The sequence below is a fragment of the Oryctolagus cuniculus genome, chromosome 15, assembly GCF_051225735.1.
Source record: "Oryctolagus cuniculus isolate XC-2025 breed Fujian yellow rabbit chromosome 15, ASM5122573v1, whole genome shotgun sequence".
Taxonomy (NCBI): Eukaryota; Metazoa; Chordata; class Mammalia; order Lagomorpha; family Leporidae; genus Oryctolagus; species Oryctolagus cuniculus.
Window position 1 is genome coordinate 64,322,608 of NC_142881.1, and position 16,595 is coordinate 64,339,202.

General features: G+C 46.2%; 2 protein-coding genes across 65 annotated transcripts in view; both read right to left on the reverse strand.

The window, feature by feature from the left end:
* PPP3CB (protein phosphatase 3 catalytic subunit beta) overlaps window positions 1–11,427 on the reverse strand; it is a 64,123-nt gene extending 52,696 nt beyond the window's left edge. For 6 of the 15 annotated variants that reach the window (XM_089313383.1, XM_070057008.2, XM_070057007.2 and 3 more), the window contains exon 1: window positions 11,225–11,424. In XM_089313383.1, coding sequence (XP_089169509.1) covers window positions 11,225–11,309 — 85 coding nt within the window. In that variant the 5' untranslated portion in view covers window positions 11,310–11,424. 15 annotated transcript variants of the gene reach the window in all.
* A 2,724-nt stretch (window positions 11,428–14,151) lies between these two features.
* The window catches only part of USP54 (ubiquitin specific peptidase 54), a 148,071-nt gene continuing 145,627 nt past the window's right edge, over window positions 14,152–16,595 (reverse strand). For all 50 annotated transcript variants that reach the window (XR_016220956.1, XR_016220957.1, XR_016220950.1 and 47 more), the window contains one exon: window positions 14,152–15,466. Coding sequence is in view for 34 of the 50 variants with exons in the window: in XM_070057816.2 (XP_069913917.2) it covers window positions 14,907–15,466 (560 nt within the window). In the remaining 16 variants the exon portion in view is untranslated. The remainder of the gene's footprint in view (window positions 15,467–16,595) is intronic.

The following is a 16,595-nucleotide window of genomic DNA, read 5'->3' on the forward strand; positions in this document are numbered from 1 at the left end:
ACCATCTGTCATTATACCAACACAATGACACTTTTCTTTCGAAAAAATAAAGGCTCAGGGCCGGCACCGTGGCTCACTTGGTTAATCCTCTGCCTGTGGCACCGGCATCCCATATGGATGCTGCTTCTAGTCCTAGTTGTTCCTCTTCCAGTCCAGCTCTCTGCTGTGGCCTGGGAGGGCAGTGGAGGATGGCCCAAATGCTTGGGCCCTGCACCCACATGGGAGACCAGGAGAAGCACCTGGCTCCTGGCTTCGGATCCGCGCATCGCCTGCCGTAGCAGCCATTTGGGGAGTGAACCAATGGAAGGAAGACCTTTCTCTCTGTCTGTCTGTCTATCTGTCTCTCTCTCTCTCTCTCACTGTCTATAACTCTACCTGTCAAATAAAAAAAAAAAAGAAAAATAAAGGCTCCTCATCATGAAGACCTGCCAGAGGCATAAGTATGGCACATGCTCTTAGGCAAAGACAATAAATTCAACAGCACTGCCTTCAAAATTTCAAGCAATTCTATGGGTACCTTTTAATTTGTGGTAGTTTTCTGAATACAACACATTTTTCTTAAATTTTTCTCAAAATTGGTTCCCCTTCCTGGCTTATCTTTGATATGGTGGTATTACCACCCCCTGGTGCTCAGACTTAAAATTTCTGTGTCATTGTTCTTTCTGGACTCCCAAGTCCTGATCCTTCAAATCTTCTCAATTTTCTTACAATAACCTTGTTGTGATGCCTGTTCAAGTTCTTATCAAAATGTTTACTAGAAAAATCTAAATAATCTCTACTCTCCCTCCTCCTAGAGCTAGATTAACCTACTACAAAAAAAAAAAAAAATAGGTAGTCTCTTAACAACTACAAAATAAAGAAAAAGAAAACCCTGAATTTTTTTCAAAGTTTTTTTGAATTTTACCAATCTCAGTCTTTTAGAGGTCACTCCAACCGCAATTAACCAACAGATCCCCTAAAGCAAAATTAGTCTGATTTTGTTTACTACAGAAATATTGTTCGGGGGTGGCGCTGTGGCGCAGTGGGTTAATGCCCCGGCCTGAAGTGCCGACATCCCATATGGGCACCGGTTCTAGTCTCAGCTGCTCCACTTCCAATCCAGCTCTCTGCTATGGCCTGGGAAAGCAGTAGAAGATGGCCCCAGTCCTTGGGTCCCTGCACCCACACAGGAGACTCAGAAGAAGCTCCTAGCTTCAGATTTGTGCAGCTACGGCCGTTGCAGCCAACTGGGGAGTGAACCGTTGTGGCCAACTGGGGAGTGAACCATCAGATGGAAGACCCCTCTCTTTCTCTCTCTCCTCTCTATATAAGTCTGACTTTCAAATAAATAAATCTTAAAAAAAAAATATTGTTCACCTGCTTCATTCCCAACCAACCACTTCTCCAATATACTAATATGTTTATTCTCAATATTATTTGGAATTTGTGTCATATCTGGTTTCTCTCTTTCCCTTAACTATGCCTTGGTCATACCTTTTTTCTTTTCTTTCTTTTTTTTTTTTTTTTTGACAGGCAGAGTGGACAGTGAGAGAGAAAGACAGGGAGAAAGGTCTTCCTTTGCCGTTGGTTCACCCTCCAATGGCCGCCGCGGCCGGCGCGCTGCGGCCGGCGCACCACGCTGATCCGATAGCAGGAGCCAGGTGCTTCTCCTGGTCTCCCATGGGGTGCAGGGCCCAAGTACTTGGGCCATCCTCCACTGCACTCCCTGGCCACAGCAGAGAGCTGGCCTGGAAAAGGGGCAACCGGGACAGAATCCGGTGCCCCAACTGGGACTAGAACCCGGTGTACCGGCGCCGCAAGGCGGAGGATTAGCCTAGTGAGCCACGGCGCCGGCCGGTCATACCTTACTTGAACAATTCCATTCATCTTTTTTTTAAAGATTTATTTATTTATTTGAGAGGCAGAGTTACAGGGAGGCAGAAGCACAGAGAGAGGGAGGGAGAGAAAAAGAGGTCTTTCATCTGCTCATTCACTCCCCAAATGGTCGGACAGAGCTGGGCCAATCCGAAGCCAGTCTCTCCCAGGGTGCAGGGGCCCAAGCGCTTGGGCCATCTTGTACTGCTTTCCCAGGCCATTAGCAAAGAGCTGGAGAGGAAAAAGAGCAGCCAGGACAGGAACAGGCACCCACATGGGATGCCAGCAATGCAGGTGGAAGCTTAACCTACTAAGCCACAGCGCCAGCCCTATTCCATTAATCTTTTTTTTTTTATTTTATGATTTATTTTTATTTATTTGAAAGACAGTTACAGAGAGAGGTCAAGACAGAGAAAGAGGTTTTCCGACAGATGGTTCACTCCCCAGATGGCCACAAGGAGCCAGGAGCTTCTTCTGGGTGTCCCACACAGGTTCAGGGGCCCAAGGACTTGGGCCATCTTCTACTGCTTTCCCAGTCCACAGCAGAGAGCTGGATCAGAAGAGGAGCAGCCAAGTCACGAACCGGTGCCCATATGGGATGCTGGCGCTTCAGGCCAGGGCTTTAACCCGCTGCACCACAATGCCAGCCCTCCATTAATCTTTTAACTAGATAATCTTCCCCTTCTAATAATTTGCTTTACACAATACTACCAGTAGCAGTTATCAAAAACCCAGCTACCAGGTCACTTATTTCTACTTTAAAGCCTTCAATAATAATAATGGTTAGTGGCCGGCGCCGCGGCTCAATAGGCTAATCCTCCACCTAGCGGCGCCGGCACACGGGGTTCTAGTCACGGTTGGGGTGCCGGATTCTGTCCCGGTTGCCCCTCTTCCAAGCCAGCTCTCTGCTGTGGCCCGGGAAGGCAGTGGAGGATGGCCCAAGTTCCTGGCCCCTGCACCCCATGGGAGGCCAGGAGAAGCACCTGGCTCCTGCCTTCGGATCAGCGCGGTGCGCCGGCTGCAGTGCGCCAGCCGCAGCGCGCCGGCCATTGGAGGGTGAACCAACGGCAAAAGGAAGACCTTTCTGTCTCTCTCTCTCAATGTCCACTCTGAGAAAGAAAGAAAGAAAGAAAGGAAGGAAGGAAGGAAGGAAGGAAGGAAGGAAGGAAGGAAGGAAGGAAGGAAGGAAGGAAGGAAGGAAGGAAGGAAGGAAGGAAGGAAGGAAGGAAGAAGGGGAAGTGTAGGTGCAGCCGTTAAGATCCAAGATCTTACTTTAACAACAACAACAAAAAAAAATAGTAATAATGGTTAGTATTAGTGGCTAAACATTTATCATGCACCAGGCCAGGCACCATAGTTCAAATTTCACATGTATTGTATCCATTAATCCTCCAAAATCTGAAAATAAGACCTTATTTAACTCTATTTTACAGATGAGAAAATTTGCTCATGAAGAATGTTATTAAGCAGAACTAGAATTCAAACCCAGGCATTTTGACTCTATACAGTTTCTATCTTTAATCATCCAGAGACTTTAGTGTTTACTAACTCAAGTTTCAGCTCCTCAACTTGGTATACAAAAGATCCTTTCCAACTTAATTTCCTGACATTCTTGCCAAGTACTTTGTAAACTTTTTCAAACTCCAACCCATCTGTGCCTGTTTTCCGTACTCCAGCCCTACCTTCTGTCTGGAGAAATTCTCATACTTTAAGGACTACCTCAAGACATTATTCTTTTAGTGATGTTTTATCTTCAAGTAAGACAGTTACTTCTCTAGTTTCAATAACACTTCATGCCTAATTCATTATATTATTTACAATAATCTCTCCCACCAGGCCTCCAGCACTCCAGGAGAATCCTCATTCTTAGTATCTTTTCAATTTTGTATCCAGTGTCACATTTATGCACACAGTCCATAAATGCTGTACAAACAGGGATTGGCATTGGGTTACAGCCGGTTAAGCCACTGCCTACAGCACTGGCACAATCATATAGGTGTCACTTTGCATCCCGGCTATTCCACTTCCCATCCAGCCCCCTGCTAATGTGCCTGAGAAAACAACAGCAGATGGTCCAAGTAGTTAGGCCCCTGGCACCCATATGAAATCTGTATAGAGTTCCAGGCTTCCAGATTCAGCCTGGACCAGCCCTGGCTATTGCGGCCATTTGGGGAATGAACCAGCAGATGGAAAAAATCTCTCTCTCTCTCTCCCTCTCTAACTCTTTCAAATAAATCTTTAAACAAAATGCTGCAAAAATAAATGGTCTCCTCCTCTGCCTATTTTAATCAGACCCATCCTTTAAGGGCCCATTTCCTCCCATAAAAACCCTTCTTAGACCACTCCAGCCGAGAATCATCACTACTTCCTTTGAACTCAGCCATGCCACTGGCTCTAACACTTAATCTGGCAATCATTAATCATATCCATATTTATTGCATTATTAACTTTTCATGAATACCTATTTCCCCAGGGATCAACAGTATCTTTCATACTTCTGTTATCTACTTACAGTTATTAAGCATACAGTAGACATTTTAAAAATATTTGCTATTTGACTACCTGGATGTTCCAAAATAAATTTTACATACAAGGATGCCCAATTAACTTCAGTTTATTTCACATCTGTACATAAACTTTTTTTTATAAAGATTTAAGTTACGTATTTGAAAGGCAGGGTTACAGATAAAGGGAGAGACAGAGACAGAGAGAGAGAGAGAGAGAGAGAGAGAGAGGTCTTCCTGGTTCACTCCCCAAATGGCCACAATGACTGGGGCTGGGCCAGTTGGAAGCCAGGAGCCAGGAGCTTTTTCTGGATCTCCCACATGGGTACAGGGGCCCAAACACGTGGGTGGTCCTCTGCTGCTTTCAAAAGTGGAGCAACAGGGACTCCATATGGGATGGCGGTGCTGCAGGTTGCAGCTTAACCCACTGTGCCACAACACCAATCCCTAAACTTATGATGGAACTGAAGTCATATAATTGGCACTAAAACACATCTCAATTAATAAATTAAGGTTCTTTCCACCAAACTTTTCCTTAAAATTCTTGACAATTCATTTAGTAGCTCTGGAATCTGAAGCTTCTGCCTCACTATTGAGCAGCTGTATTTCCTGCATGGTATTTTCCTTTTTTTATTTTTAATTTTTATTTTTTTGACAGATAAAGTGGACAGTTAGAGAGACAGACAGAAAGGTCTTCCTTTTTCCGTTGGTTCGCCCCCACAATGGCCGCTGTGGCCGGAACGCTGCAGCCGGCACACCATGCTGATCCGAAGCCAGGAGCCAGGTGCTTCTCCTGGTCTCCCATGCAGGTCCAGGGTCCAAGGACCTGGGCCATCCTCCACTGCACTCCCGGGCCACAGCAGAGAGCTGGACTGGAAGAGGAGCAACCGGGACAGAATCCGGCGCCTTGACCGGGACTAGAACCTGGTGTGCCGGCGCCGCAGGCGAAGGATTAGCCTAGTGAGCCGCGGCGCCGGCAGGTATTTTCCTTTTAAAATAACTTATTACCACAGTGTGTTCCTCCTCCCTTCCCACCTTTTTCTCTACATCTCTTTCTCTCTCCCTCACAGACACACACACATATATATTATATTCTGATCCTTCACTTTCTCTAGGACACCTTGTACTTACGATTTATTTTAATATGGTTAACAGTTTAATGGGGGAGTGGAAAAGAAAAGTCATCATTTATTTTTACACAGATAACTGTCTTCACATATAACTAAGTAAATAAAATAGACTTTGTAAGCAACAAGTAAAAATCAAGCTGCTTTAAATTATAATGAAACTAGCAACATAACCCTAAAACCTATGTGGGTCATCTGAAAATTTATAATGAAAAATAAGGAATCCTAATAAAGCTAAGGTACTGGAAAACACTTTAGGCAAATGACCTTAGGTTTATAAGACAAGTGGCTGGCAACAGAACCTAAAAAAAAGTAAGAACTGCCCATCAGAAATATATCAGCTTAAAAATAAAACACACACACACACGCATACACAGAAAGTCCAATAATATAATCTAGAAAACTGGAAAAAAATGTTGAATGTAAAAGAAAATGACTCATCCTATAGGTGCTAAAAATGAATATATACACAGAATAGACAACGTTAAGTGATAAAACTGAATTTTTGTTTCAACACTAAGAGACTTGCTGTGGGTGCTAAGATGCAGAGTGGTAAACCACCATTTGGGATGCCCATATCCTATACTGGGGTGCCTAGCCACTCCACTCTGATCCAGATTCCTGCTAATGAATCCTAAGAGGCAGCAAATGATGGCCCAAGGCCTGAGCCCCTGCCACCCTTGTGGGAGATCCAGATGGAGTTCTGGACTCCTGGCTTCTGCCTGGTCAGGCCCCAGCTGGTCTGGGCCTCTGGGAAGTGAACCCATAGATAGAACATACCTCTCTTTCTCTTTCTCTCTGTAGCTCTGCCTTTTAAGTAGATGAAAGTAAATAATTTGTTTAATTAAAAAAAAAAACTATCAGACTTGATAATCTCAAGCAACAATCTAGCTTTACAAATTGGGGACCTAGTCTATACAACAAAAACTGTATATTTAAAGTATCTTAAGAAAAAACAGAAAATACATGAACAATACAAATAAATTTTGGAGGAAGGAAGGAAAACAATATACACAAATTCAGGAATTTGTGATTTAAGTAACCACACCAATTTCTCTGTTGTGGCAGTAAAGCACACATGCATATACAAAGAGATATATTTTCTAGTGTTTCCATTTTTATTTCCAATTTACTAAAGAATAGAAAAATGCTTAAGAAAATATAGTTGTGTTTTTTTTTTTTTTTTTTTTTTTTGACAGGCAGAGTGGACAGTGAGAGAGAGAGACAGAGAGAAAGGTCTTCCTTTGCCGTTGGTTCACCCTCCAATGGCCGCCGCGGCCGGCGCGCTGCAGCCGGCGCACCGCGCTGATCCGATGGCAGGAGCCAGGAGCCAGGTGCTTTTCCTGGTCTCCCATGGGGTGCAGGGCCCAAGCACCTGGGCCATCCTCCACTGCACTCCTGGGCCACAGCAGAGAGCTGGCCTGGAAGAGGGGCAACCGGGACAGAATCCGGCGCCCCAACCGGGACTAGAACCCGGTGTGCCGGCGCCGCTAGGCGGAGGATTAGCCTAGTGAGCCGCGGCGCCGGCAAGAAAATATAGTTTTAAAAGCATTTATTATCTGAGTCATTTGATTTGTCAAACTTTTTATTTAACTTTTTATATCAATCTTTATTTTTAAGATTTTATTTATTTATTTGAGAGGTAGAGTTACAGACAATGAGAGGGAGAGACAGAGAGAAAGGTCTTCTGTCCATTGGTTTACTCCCCAAATGGCTGCAACGGCTGGAGCTGCGCCGATCCGAAGCCAGGAGCCAGGTGCCTCTTCCTGGTTTCCCACGTGGGTGCAGAGGCCCAAAGACTTGGGCCATCTTCTACTGCTTTCCCAGGCCATAGCAGAGAGCTGGATTGGAAGAGGAGCAGCCAGGACTAGAACCGGTGCCCACATGGGATGCCGGCGCCCCAGGTGGAGGATTAACCTACTGCACCACAGTGCCAGCCCTTATATTAATCTTTAAACAGGCCGAATCTGACCTGAGCCAGCTGCTGGAGTAGGATCAGAAATGAATTTAACTGGAGGCCAGTGTTGTGGTACAGAGGGCTAAGCGGCTACCTATGATGCTAATATCCCACTGCTCTGTTTCCAATCCCACCTCCCTGCTAATAATGTGCCTGGGAAGTCAGCAGATTTTAGTATTTTGGCCCCTTCCATCCACATGGGAGACCCAGAAGGAATTCTAAGCTCCTGGCTTCAGCCTGGCCCAGTCTCATCATTGCGGCTATTTGGGAACTGAACCACAGATGGAATATTTCAGTCTTTCCCTTTCTCTCTGTCCCTCTGCCATTCAAACAAATAAATCTTAAAAAAAAAAAAAAAAAAAAAACGTAACTAACTTCAAACCTAATCACCCATATCCACTGACAGGAACTTGCCACTAATAATTTCAGTGATCAATTCATCACATTTATATAATACTCAAAGCTACCAAATTTTACAAAAAGTGAATTTCAGACATCTGATATTAAATACAGAAAAATCTATGTAAATTTTTTTCTAAAGAATGTGCATGTCTCTTATCTTTTTACTTTTTTTTATTTGAGAGGTAGAGTTATAGACAGTGAGAGGGAGAGAGAGAGAGAGTCTTCCCTCTATTGGTTCGCTTCCCAGATGGCCGCAACGGTCGGTGCTGTGCCAATTCGAAGCCAGGAACCAGGTGCTTCCTCCTGGTCTCCTATGCGGGTACAGGGGTCCAAGTCATGGCAGAGAGCTGGATTGGAAGAGGGGCAGCTTGGACTCAAACCAGCACCCATAGAGGATGCCAGCACCAAAGGCGGAGGATTAACCCACTGTATCATGGCGCCGGCCCCAAATCTATGTAACTTTAAAAATCCATGTGACCATACAGTGTAGGCCTTCTAACTAGATGTATAAAGCAAAAAATCTAGAGACAATAAGGAAATGTTCTAAGGTAGTAAAGGGTCACTTGTATCCAATGTCAACAACAGTCTCCATGTTACCAATACAAAATGGTACAGATGCAAAACTAACATTACATCCTGCACTTAAAACTAGATTTTAACAAGTTTAACTTGGGGCCAGCACTCTGGCATAGTGGGTTAAGCCACCACTTTCAGCACCGGTTTGATTCCTAGCTTCTCCACTTCCGATCTAGCTCCCTGTTAGTCCCCTGGAGAGCAGTGAAAGATGGCCCAAGTGCTTAGGTCCCTGCCACGACTGTGGGAGACCCAAAGGATGCTCCTGACTTCCTTGCAGCCACCTGGGAAGTGAACCAGCAGATGGAAGATCTCTCCCTTTCTCTTTAACTTTGCCTTACGAATAAAATAAATAAATCTTAAAAAAAAAAAAAAAAGCTGAACTTAAATTGAACTAGAAGAGAGGTCTATTTTCTTCAGGATCAGGGTTCTCTATCACCAAATGTAGCATTATGGTAGAATTATTCAATTTTGAATGCAAGAAGCCTTAAGATGAAATTGAAAAGTAGATTTGTGAATCCACACAAAAGGTGAATGTCTCATGAACTGGCCAGGAAGCTCCTACCCACCATGAACAGTGAAAAGTAGTCTATTACACACTACTTTTTTTTTTTTTTTTTTTTTTTGACAGGCAAAGTGGACAGTGAGAGAGAGACAGACAGAGAGAAAGGTCTTCCTTTTTTCCCCGTTGGTTCACCCCCCAATGGCCACTGCGGCCGGCACGCCACACTGATCCGAAGCCAGGAGCCAGGTGCTTCCTCCTGGTCACCCATGCGTGTGCAGGGCCCAAGCACTTGGACCATCCTCCACTGCACTCCCGGGCTACAGCAGAGAGCTCGACTGGAAGAGGAGCAACCGGGACAGAATCCAGCGCCCCGACCGGGACTAGAACCCAGTGTGCCGGCGCCACAGGGGAGGATTAGCGTATTGAGCCACAGCACTGGCCTATTACACACTATTTCTAAGTGTGTGATCCATAACAGACATTCAAATTGGCTAACAAACTCCCTAAGGAAATGAAAGTTGCCTCCACAATAGCACAAGATAGGATAACCATGAGCTTTGCTTAACTATACTGACAAGCTCCTTTCCGGCTTATCCTAAATCAAATGACTTTTAATGAATGGCAACAAACTGCAAATATGACTGTGTTTTAGATTCACAACTCAGGCCCTAAAGGAATCTATCTGCCTTATTTTTGGAATCTTATTTTTACTTCATTAAAGCAGTACAGAAAATAATTATCATATATATGACAAGGAACAAGAAGATTCACAAGCATAAAGATGGTGTAAACTCATTGTTCAGGAATATGATTGGTTATTCCATTTAACAGTGAAAAGTACCCAGGGAAATGAACACACAACAAAGAAATATAGTCAGAAAATGAAGCTGCAGCCAATGTTCCCTGTTCCCACCCATATAAAAGTCCAGGATTTATTGATATAATGAATGCCTGAGCTACCAGAATTTTTTTTCTCTTTTAAAAGGATTTCTCAGGACAAAAATTCCTTTAACTATTCAGTTCATTCCAGTGCTGGGCCCAACTGGATAAACTATCAACTTTTAATATAATCAAAATTAGCCTCCGTACAAATCAGTGCTATTCTTTTAAGAAGGAAAGAAGGATCAGATTGAAATTTTTTAAAATAATTTTTAAAAGCCCTCATAAAGGGAAAAGTTTTGTTTTTAAATATTTTACTGAAAATATGGGGTCAGATTTCAAAAAAAAAAAAGGCTGTTTAAACACTGTGACAGTATATGTGAAAAGCTGAAAGAAAAAATCATTTAAAAATTATATTTTAAAAATAAGTGTAATACAAATTACGAAACATTTATTCAACAATAATATCAATTTATTGACCCAGCTATCCGGTGAAGAAAACTCACTTCATACTCTGTTTTTAACCTCCACAGCAGTGTTTGAAGTTGATGGGCTCTCCCAGAAATCCTGGACTCAAACAACTCTCAATCAGCCGTTAGATTCTCCATTTTAACCTGCTAGCCTTTTACGACTAAAAATCCATATTCTCCCTGGCTCCGAAACATTTTTTTCTTCTAGGAAATGTGTGGGGGCGTGTGTCCAGAGGAGGGGTAGGTAAACCCCTTTTGACCAGTGTTCACAGCTTTCCCAGTAAATAGCTGTTTTCTCCCCACGATGCTTTCATTCTTCTTTTATACTGCTTTTCACTCCTATTCTGCACTTAAAGCCTGGGCTCCCGAAGCCGGCCTCTACCCCTCACCCTTGTGCAATACCATACGGTTCCCCCAGTTGCTTGCGGGATGGCACCTGAGAGGCAAGCGCGAACCCCTGCGGCTGGCGCTGGCTAAGCGCGGATAGGGCGGACGGCTGTCACTGGGGAGCAGGCGTGGGCCAAAGCCGAGGCAATTTCTGACTGCTCATCGCCCGGCCCCGCGTGGCTGAAGGTCTCCAAGCCCCTCGGTCCGCCCCGGCAAGCCAGAAGTGCAGCTGTTGCGGAGCAGGAAGCTCATCGCGGGCCCTGCGCCGCGACGACAGGCCGAGGAGAAAAAGAAAAGGGGCTCACTGCAGCTAGCAGCCTCAGCCCTGGGGCTAGGAAACCCCGAGAGCAAAACCCTCGCCCCGGCCTGACGGCAACCGGGAGATCGCGGAGCCACCGCCACCGACTCAGCCCAGCCCATAGGGGCCCGCCCAGGGGCCACTCCCCAGGGGAGGCAGCCAGTCACTCGCCCGCCCTTCCGGGCCCGCTCCCGAGGGGACGGTCTCCCGCCCGCCCTCCACACACAGCTCCTCAGGCCAGGCCCCCAGGGCTTCGTCCACCTCTCACCTTTGACGACGCGGTCAGCCCCGGGAGGGGGCGGCGGGGGCGGGGGTGGGGGCGGTGCGGCCCGCGCCGGCTCCGGGGCGGCCATGCTGGGCCCGGGGCTCGGCTAGGCGTTGGGCCGGGCGGGGTTTGGGGGCGGGGGCGGCGGCTACCAGAGCCAAGCGGCGGCCCCGCCGGGGAACATGGCGGACCCTCGTTCCCTACAGAGGGGCTAAGACCGGCATGCACCGCGCGTGCGGGGGCGGGGGCGGGGCAGGCTCTAGGGACTTGGGCAAAATTACTGAGGCTAGAAGAGAAACGGGACGAGGCCAAGGGATCAGGTTAAAATTTCTTTGCGTACAGAAACAAAAGAGGGTGAGGAGAAGGGACAGTCTGTAGCTGGCTGCTGGGATAAATGAAAGCAAGGAAACTACACCGGCTGTCATGCAGCTAATAGTAAAATGGGGAGAGGTGATTAAACTTCAGAATCTGCTACTAACAGAGAACCAAATGTATCACAATTTAGCTACCAGATCTGAGTACTAAAGGGTGGACGGGATAAGAACATAGGAGACATTATAGGTTCTCCAGCCAAGAAGGGAAGATTTTCAAAATGGAGTTTGGAAAGAATTCTGGCCCTTGTGTCTAGACTCTGGAATTGTCAAGAGTCTGAAGGCACAGGTTTAAAACGCAGCTGAAGCAGGCCAAGCTCCAAGGGTTAAGAATCAAAACAGGTAAGGAGAAGTAAGAGGATGACACCGCCAGATGTTCGAATAATCTGCAGAATCCACCTGAAAAAGACACAGCCTCCCTCTTGATTCATGCAGAAAATAGATTCGGAAAGTAGAGTAAATAGGAAATTGGAAACGAATTCCTTATTTCTGTGCACACACAGAATCTGGGCCTGGGTAACCTATGGGACCTCTCTAGAGATCAAAGTGACTGAGTGACATTCGTGGGGAATGGAGCAGAGGGACAAGGACTGTCTGTCGATCCATAATTATTAGAAGAATATCTACTAAGGATATGGATAGGAACCAGCATATCCACTGTCTGTTTATGAGGGTACTTTAAAAAGTTTGTGGAGACAACAGGCATTTGACACAGTGGTTAAATTGCTGCTTGAAACATCTGCATCCTATAGCCAAGTGCCTTGTTCAGGTCCTGGCTACTCTGATTCCAATACAGCTGCCTATGAATTGCACTCCCTGGGGGTAAAAATGATGGTTCAAGTACGTGCACCCCTGCCACTCATGTGGAAGACCCAAATGGAGTTTCAGATTTCTAGTTCTGGCCTGGCCCAGCCCTGGCTGTTGCAGGGATTTGAGGAGTAAACCAGAGGATAGGAGATCTGTTTGTTTCTCTGCCGTTCTAATAAAATTGAGAGAAAAAGGTTTATGAAAAAATGGAATGAAAACATAAATATATTTTTGTGCAAGACATTTTTCAAATCTTGGGCCAGGTTTGTGGCGCACCAGGCTAAGCCAGCCCTGCAACACCAGCATCATATATGAGTACTGGTTGACTCCTGGCTGCTCTACTTCCAATCCAGCTCCCTGCTAATGCACCTGGGAAAACAGCAGAAGATGGCCTAGCCACCCAAAGGGGAGACGCAGATGGAGTTCTAGGCTTCTGGCCTTGGCCTAGTGACCCACTCTGGCCATCTGACCATTTGAGGAGTCAACCAGCAGATGCAAGATCTTGCTCTCTTTATCTGTCTCTTGCTCTCTGTCACTCTGCTTTTCAAATAAATAAATCTTTCAAAAGAAAAATTGTTCCAACCATGCATAGTATTTTCATAATACACATTTTCTATGAACTTTATTATTATTTTTTTTTTCCAGGCAGAGTGGACAGTAAGAGAGAGAGACAGAGAGAAAGGCCTTCCTTTTCCATTGGTTCACCCCCCAATGGCCACTGCGGCCGGCGCACCACGCTGATCTGAAGCCAGGAGCCAGGTGCTTCTCCTGGTCTCCCATGCGGGTGCAGGGCCCAAGCACCTGGGCCATCCTCCACTGCACTCCCGGGCCACAGCAGAGGGCTGGACAGGAAGAGGAGCAACCAGGACAGAATCCAGTGCCCTGACCAGGACTAGAACCCGGTGTGCTGGCGCCGCAGGCAGAGGATTAGCCTATTGAGCTGTGGCGCCGGCCTCTATGAACTTTCTTAAGACTACTTGTTGGTATGGAATTCAAAATTTTTGCCCCAAAATAAACATATCTTCTAATTCCATTTTTCCACGAACTTTTAAAAATACCCTTGTATCTTGATAGTATAGGATGCAAGTGGGATGGACTGAAAAATTCCTGCGCATCCTCTTGCTCAAATAAAACACGTGCTGAGAATCAGTTCGCAATGTCTGGTGATAATCAAGAGTCCAGAGTCTCAGAGAGTACCTTTGTACCTCTTCTTGGTGTTAATCAGAATGATCCTGAGACCTGGGAGAAAAGAGGAAAAGCCCAATGGGTCCTCCTCTTTGCACACAAAATAACTTTAGAGGGGAGGGGCTCTCAGGAGTGCAGCAGGGTGATGGTAACTCCCCAGGAGAAAGGGAAGGGGTTGCCATGGGAAGAGGACAAGGAAGGGACAGGAGGCACATCACAAACCAGGGAGGCAGCAGGAAGGCACCAAGAGTACCTGAATTTGAATTAGTCTGTAAGAAGAGTTCAAGTCCCCAGAATAATCTTCCCTAAGGAATGGAGGAAGGAAGTATGTAACGTGTGGTGTATTGAGTACTGGCAGGAAAGGGATAGGAAATATGCTATTAGCAGTAGTGACAAGAAAAGGCACTCTATTTTAGAATCCATTGACTCCCACCTTGCGTGTGTATCTCTTGGCTCCTCCGGCCCCTCACTTTCACTCAGTCACAAACCACTTCGTTTTTATGTCCAGTCCTCCCCACCCCAATTAAAAAAGACCAAAAGCATACAAAAGGGAAGAATGACAAGGCATTAAATAGAACTATCTTATAGATTTATTAATGAAAAATACTTTACAAAAACAGTATGCTTGGCCTAAAATAGTTCAGCTGACTCAGGGTTTACAACAGTGACTGAGCAGTGGCAGTAATGGCTCTGCTGCTGAGGACAGGAGGGTGTGTTAGTGTGTCTGACTCCATCTGTTCAGAAGGGCAAATATTATATTGGCAGCTCTGCATTCTAGGTTTAAGGTTTAGGAACACAGGGAAGGTGGAGAGGCCATAACATCCAGGCAGGTGTGCTGTCCTGAATGATGTGGTCAGGACCAGGACCGCAGGGCTACATATCCCTCTAAGGATAGATGAGAAGACAGGTCAGGTAGGCAGGATGGATAGGAAAAACAAAACATACAAGTTGGGAACACAGTGGAGAACAGATGATGATGGTTTAGTTGGAGGTGGGGGCATAAAATATCCAGGAATAAAATGGTGACCTTAAGATCCTAAGGAATGGCTAGTGTCAAGAGTAGTATTATGGATTAATCTTTAAAGTGGCTCAAATAAAGCCTTAAACAGCAGCTGCTTCCTTTTGCTAGGGGAAATAGAATGTGGAATTTCAAATATACCCTCCAAAAGAGCCAGGTCTCAAGTTTCAAAGTTCCTGGGATCCCTAGGAGAAACTGCCAATTCTGTGTTGAGGTGAGAACAGCACAATCATGGGCAGAGATGCAAAGTACCAACTCTGCCATAGAAGAAAGGCGTGGTCCCAGCAAAGGAAGACAATGACCCTTACCACCTGCTGTGCTGTAGGGCTCCAGCCCTGTTCTGCTCTCTTCCAGGGGCATCTGCTAGAGCAAACAGAAACCCCTCTCCCCCTCTCCTCCTGTGTCCAGATTGGGAAACATAACTGCTTTGCCTCCAGTCATCGTCTGGGGGCATATCTACTCTTCGAGGACCAGGGGCTCGGGACCCTGGAACAGGACCTGGATTCCAAGCTGACCTCAGGGGTACATGAAGACTGCTGGATGGTGGGGACACAGGGAGAACAACGGGAGGCAGGGAAGGTGAATGGGACAGATCTCCCCAGGACTGAGCATGAGGAACCTGCAGGCCCTGGCTTCTTTCTGGTAATGTGGCAGTGTGGGTTAGCTGAGGCTTGCACCCTGGAGTAGTCATGAATCTGGCCTCAATACGCTGGTTGGTCTCTAACCAGGGTCCCCAGGAGGCGTCTGTTCTGGAACGATGAGGGAGACTCCGGTAGTTCAAAGTCCTTCCTGTGTACTTGAACCCTTGGGAAGTTTCACCCCCGTCACACACAGCCAGAAACTGCTGGACACTCCTTGAAGTTCCTGGGGAGAGAAAAGAAACCCAAACACTGAGCATCTTCAGAAAACCACTACCCTTCTCAGAGGACCATTCCTAGCTATTCTGCCCCCTCCCCAATCCTCCAGGAGCATACACACAAGGGAAAGAAGCAACCCAGTTTTGCATTTGACTCTGTTTTTTAAAAATTTTAATATACATAAAAATCAAATCTCTTACTCCCAACCTGGGCGAATGAAAAAGACTCCCAGACACTGTCATATTTCTTCCTTGCTCCACTATAATGTTTCCTCTTTGTCTCTCTCTCTCACACACACACGGCTTCCTTTTTTTTTTTTTTTTTTTTTGACAGGCAGAGTGAACAGTGAGAGAGAAAGGTCTTCCTTTGCCGTTGGTTCACCCTCTAATGGCCGCCGCGGCCAGCGCACCACGCTGATCAAAGGCAGGAGCCAGGTGCTTCTCCTGGTCTCCCATGGGGTGCAGGGCCCAAGCACCTGGGCCATCCTCCACTGCACTCCCTGGCCACAGCAGAGAGCTGGCCTGGAAGAGGGGCAACCGGGACAGAATCCGGCGCCCCGACCGGGACTAGAACCCGGTGTGCCGGCGCTGCAAGGCGGAGGATTAGCCTATTGAGCCGCGGCGCCGGCCACAAATGGCTTCCTGATATAGCAAATGTTTACTCTCTCATGGTAACAAGTTTACTCCTGGAGCCACCGATCTAAAATCTCACTCATCTTTTCCTTACATGGTACCTTCACTCCAGTCAAGCTGCCTCTTACATTCTTGCTCAATTTCTAAGATCTCCACTTGTGTTCACCCCACTTCTCACGATACACAATATAGAATGCCTTTTCTAAACACTTATTTGACCTTGGTGTTACTGATATATTGGGCTAATAATTGGAGGTGGTGAAGGAATGACCTGCAGGTGTGTAGCAGCCGCAGCCACTCAAATGGTCTCTATTCAGGATATGCCTGTAGTACTCCCTCTTTCCCTTTTAGAACCACTGCCTTAAGTTGTACACTCAGCGTGTGAGGAGGAAATGGAGAACATCTTGCCATGGAGAGTCAAAGCCAGAAAGCTGCTGCCCACATTCCCTAGGACTATTTGGATCTATACACATGGCATGGGTACCCCATATACAAGGTCTTTCC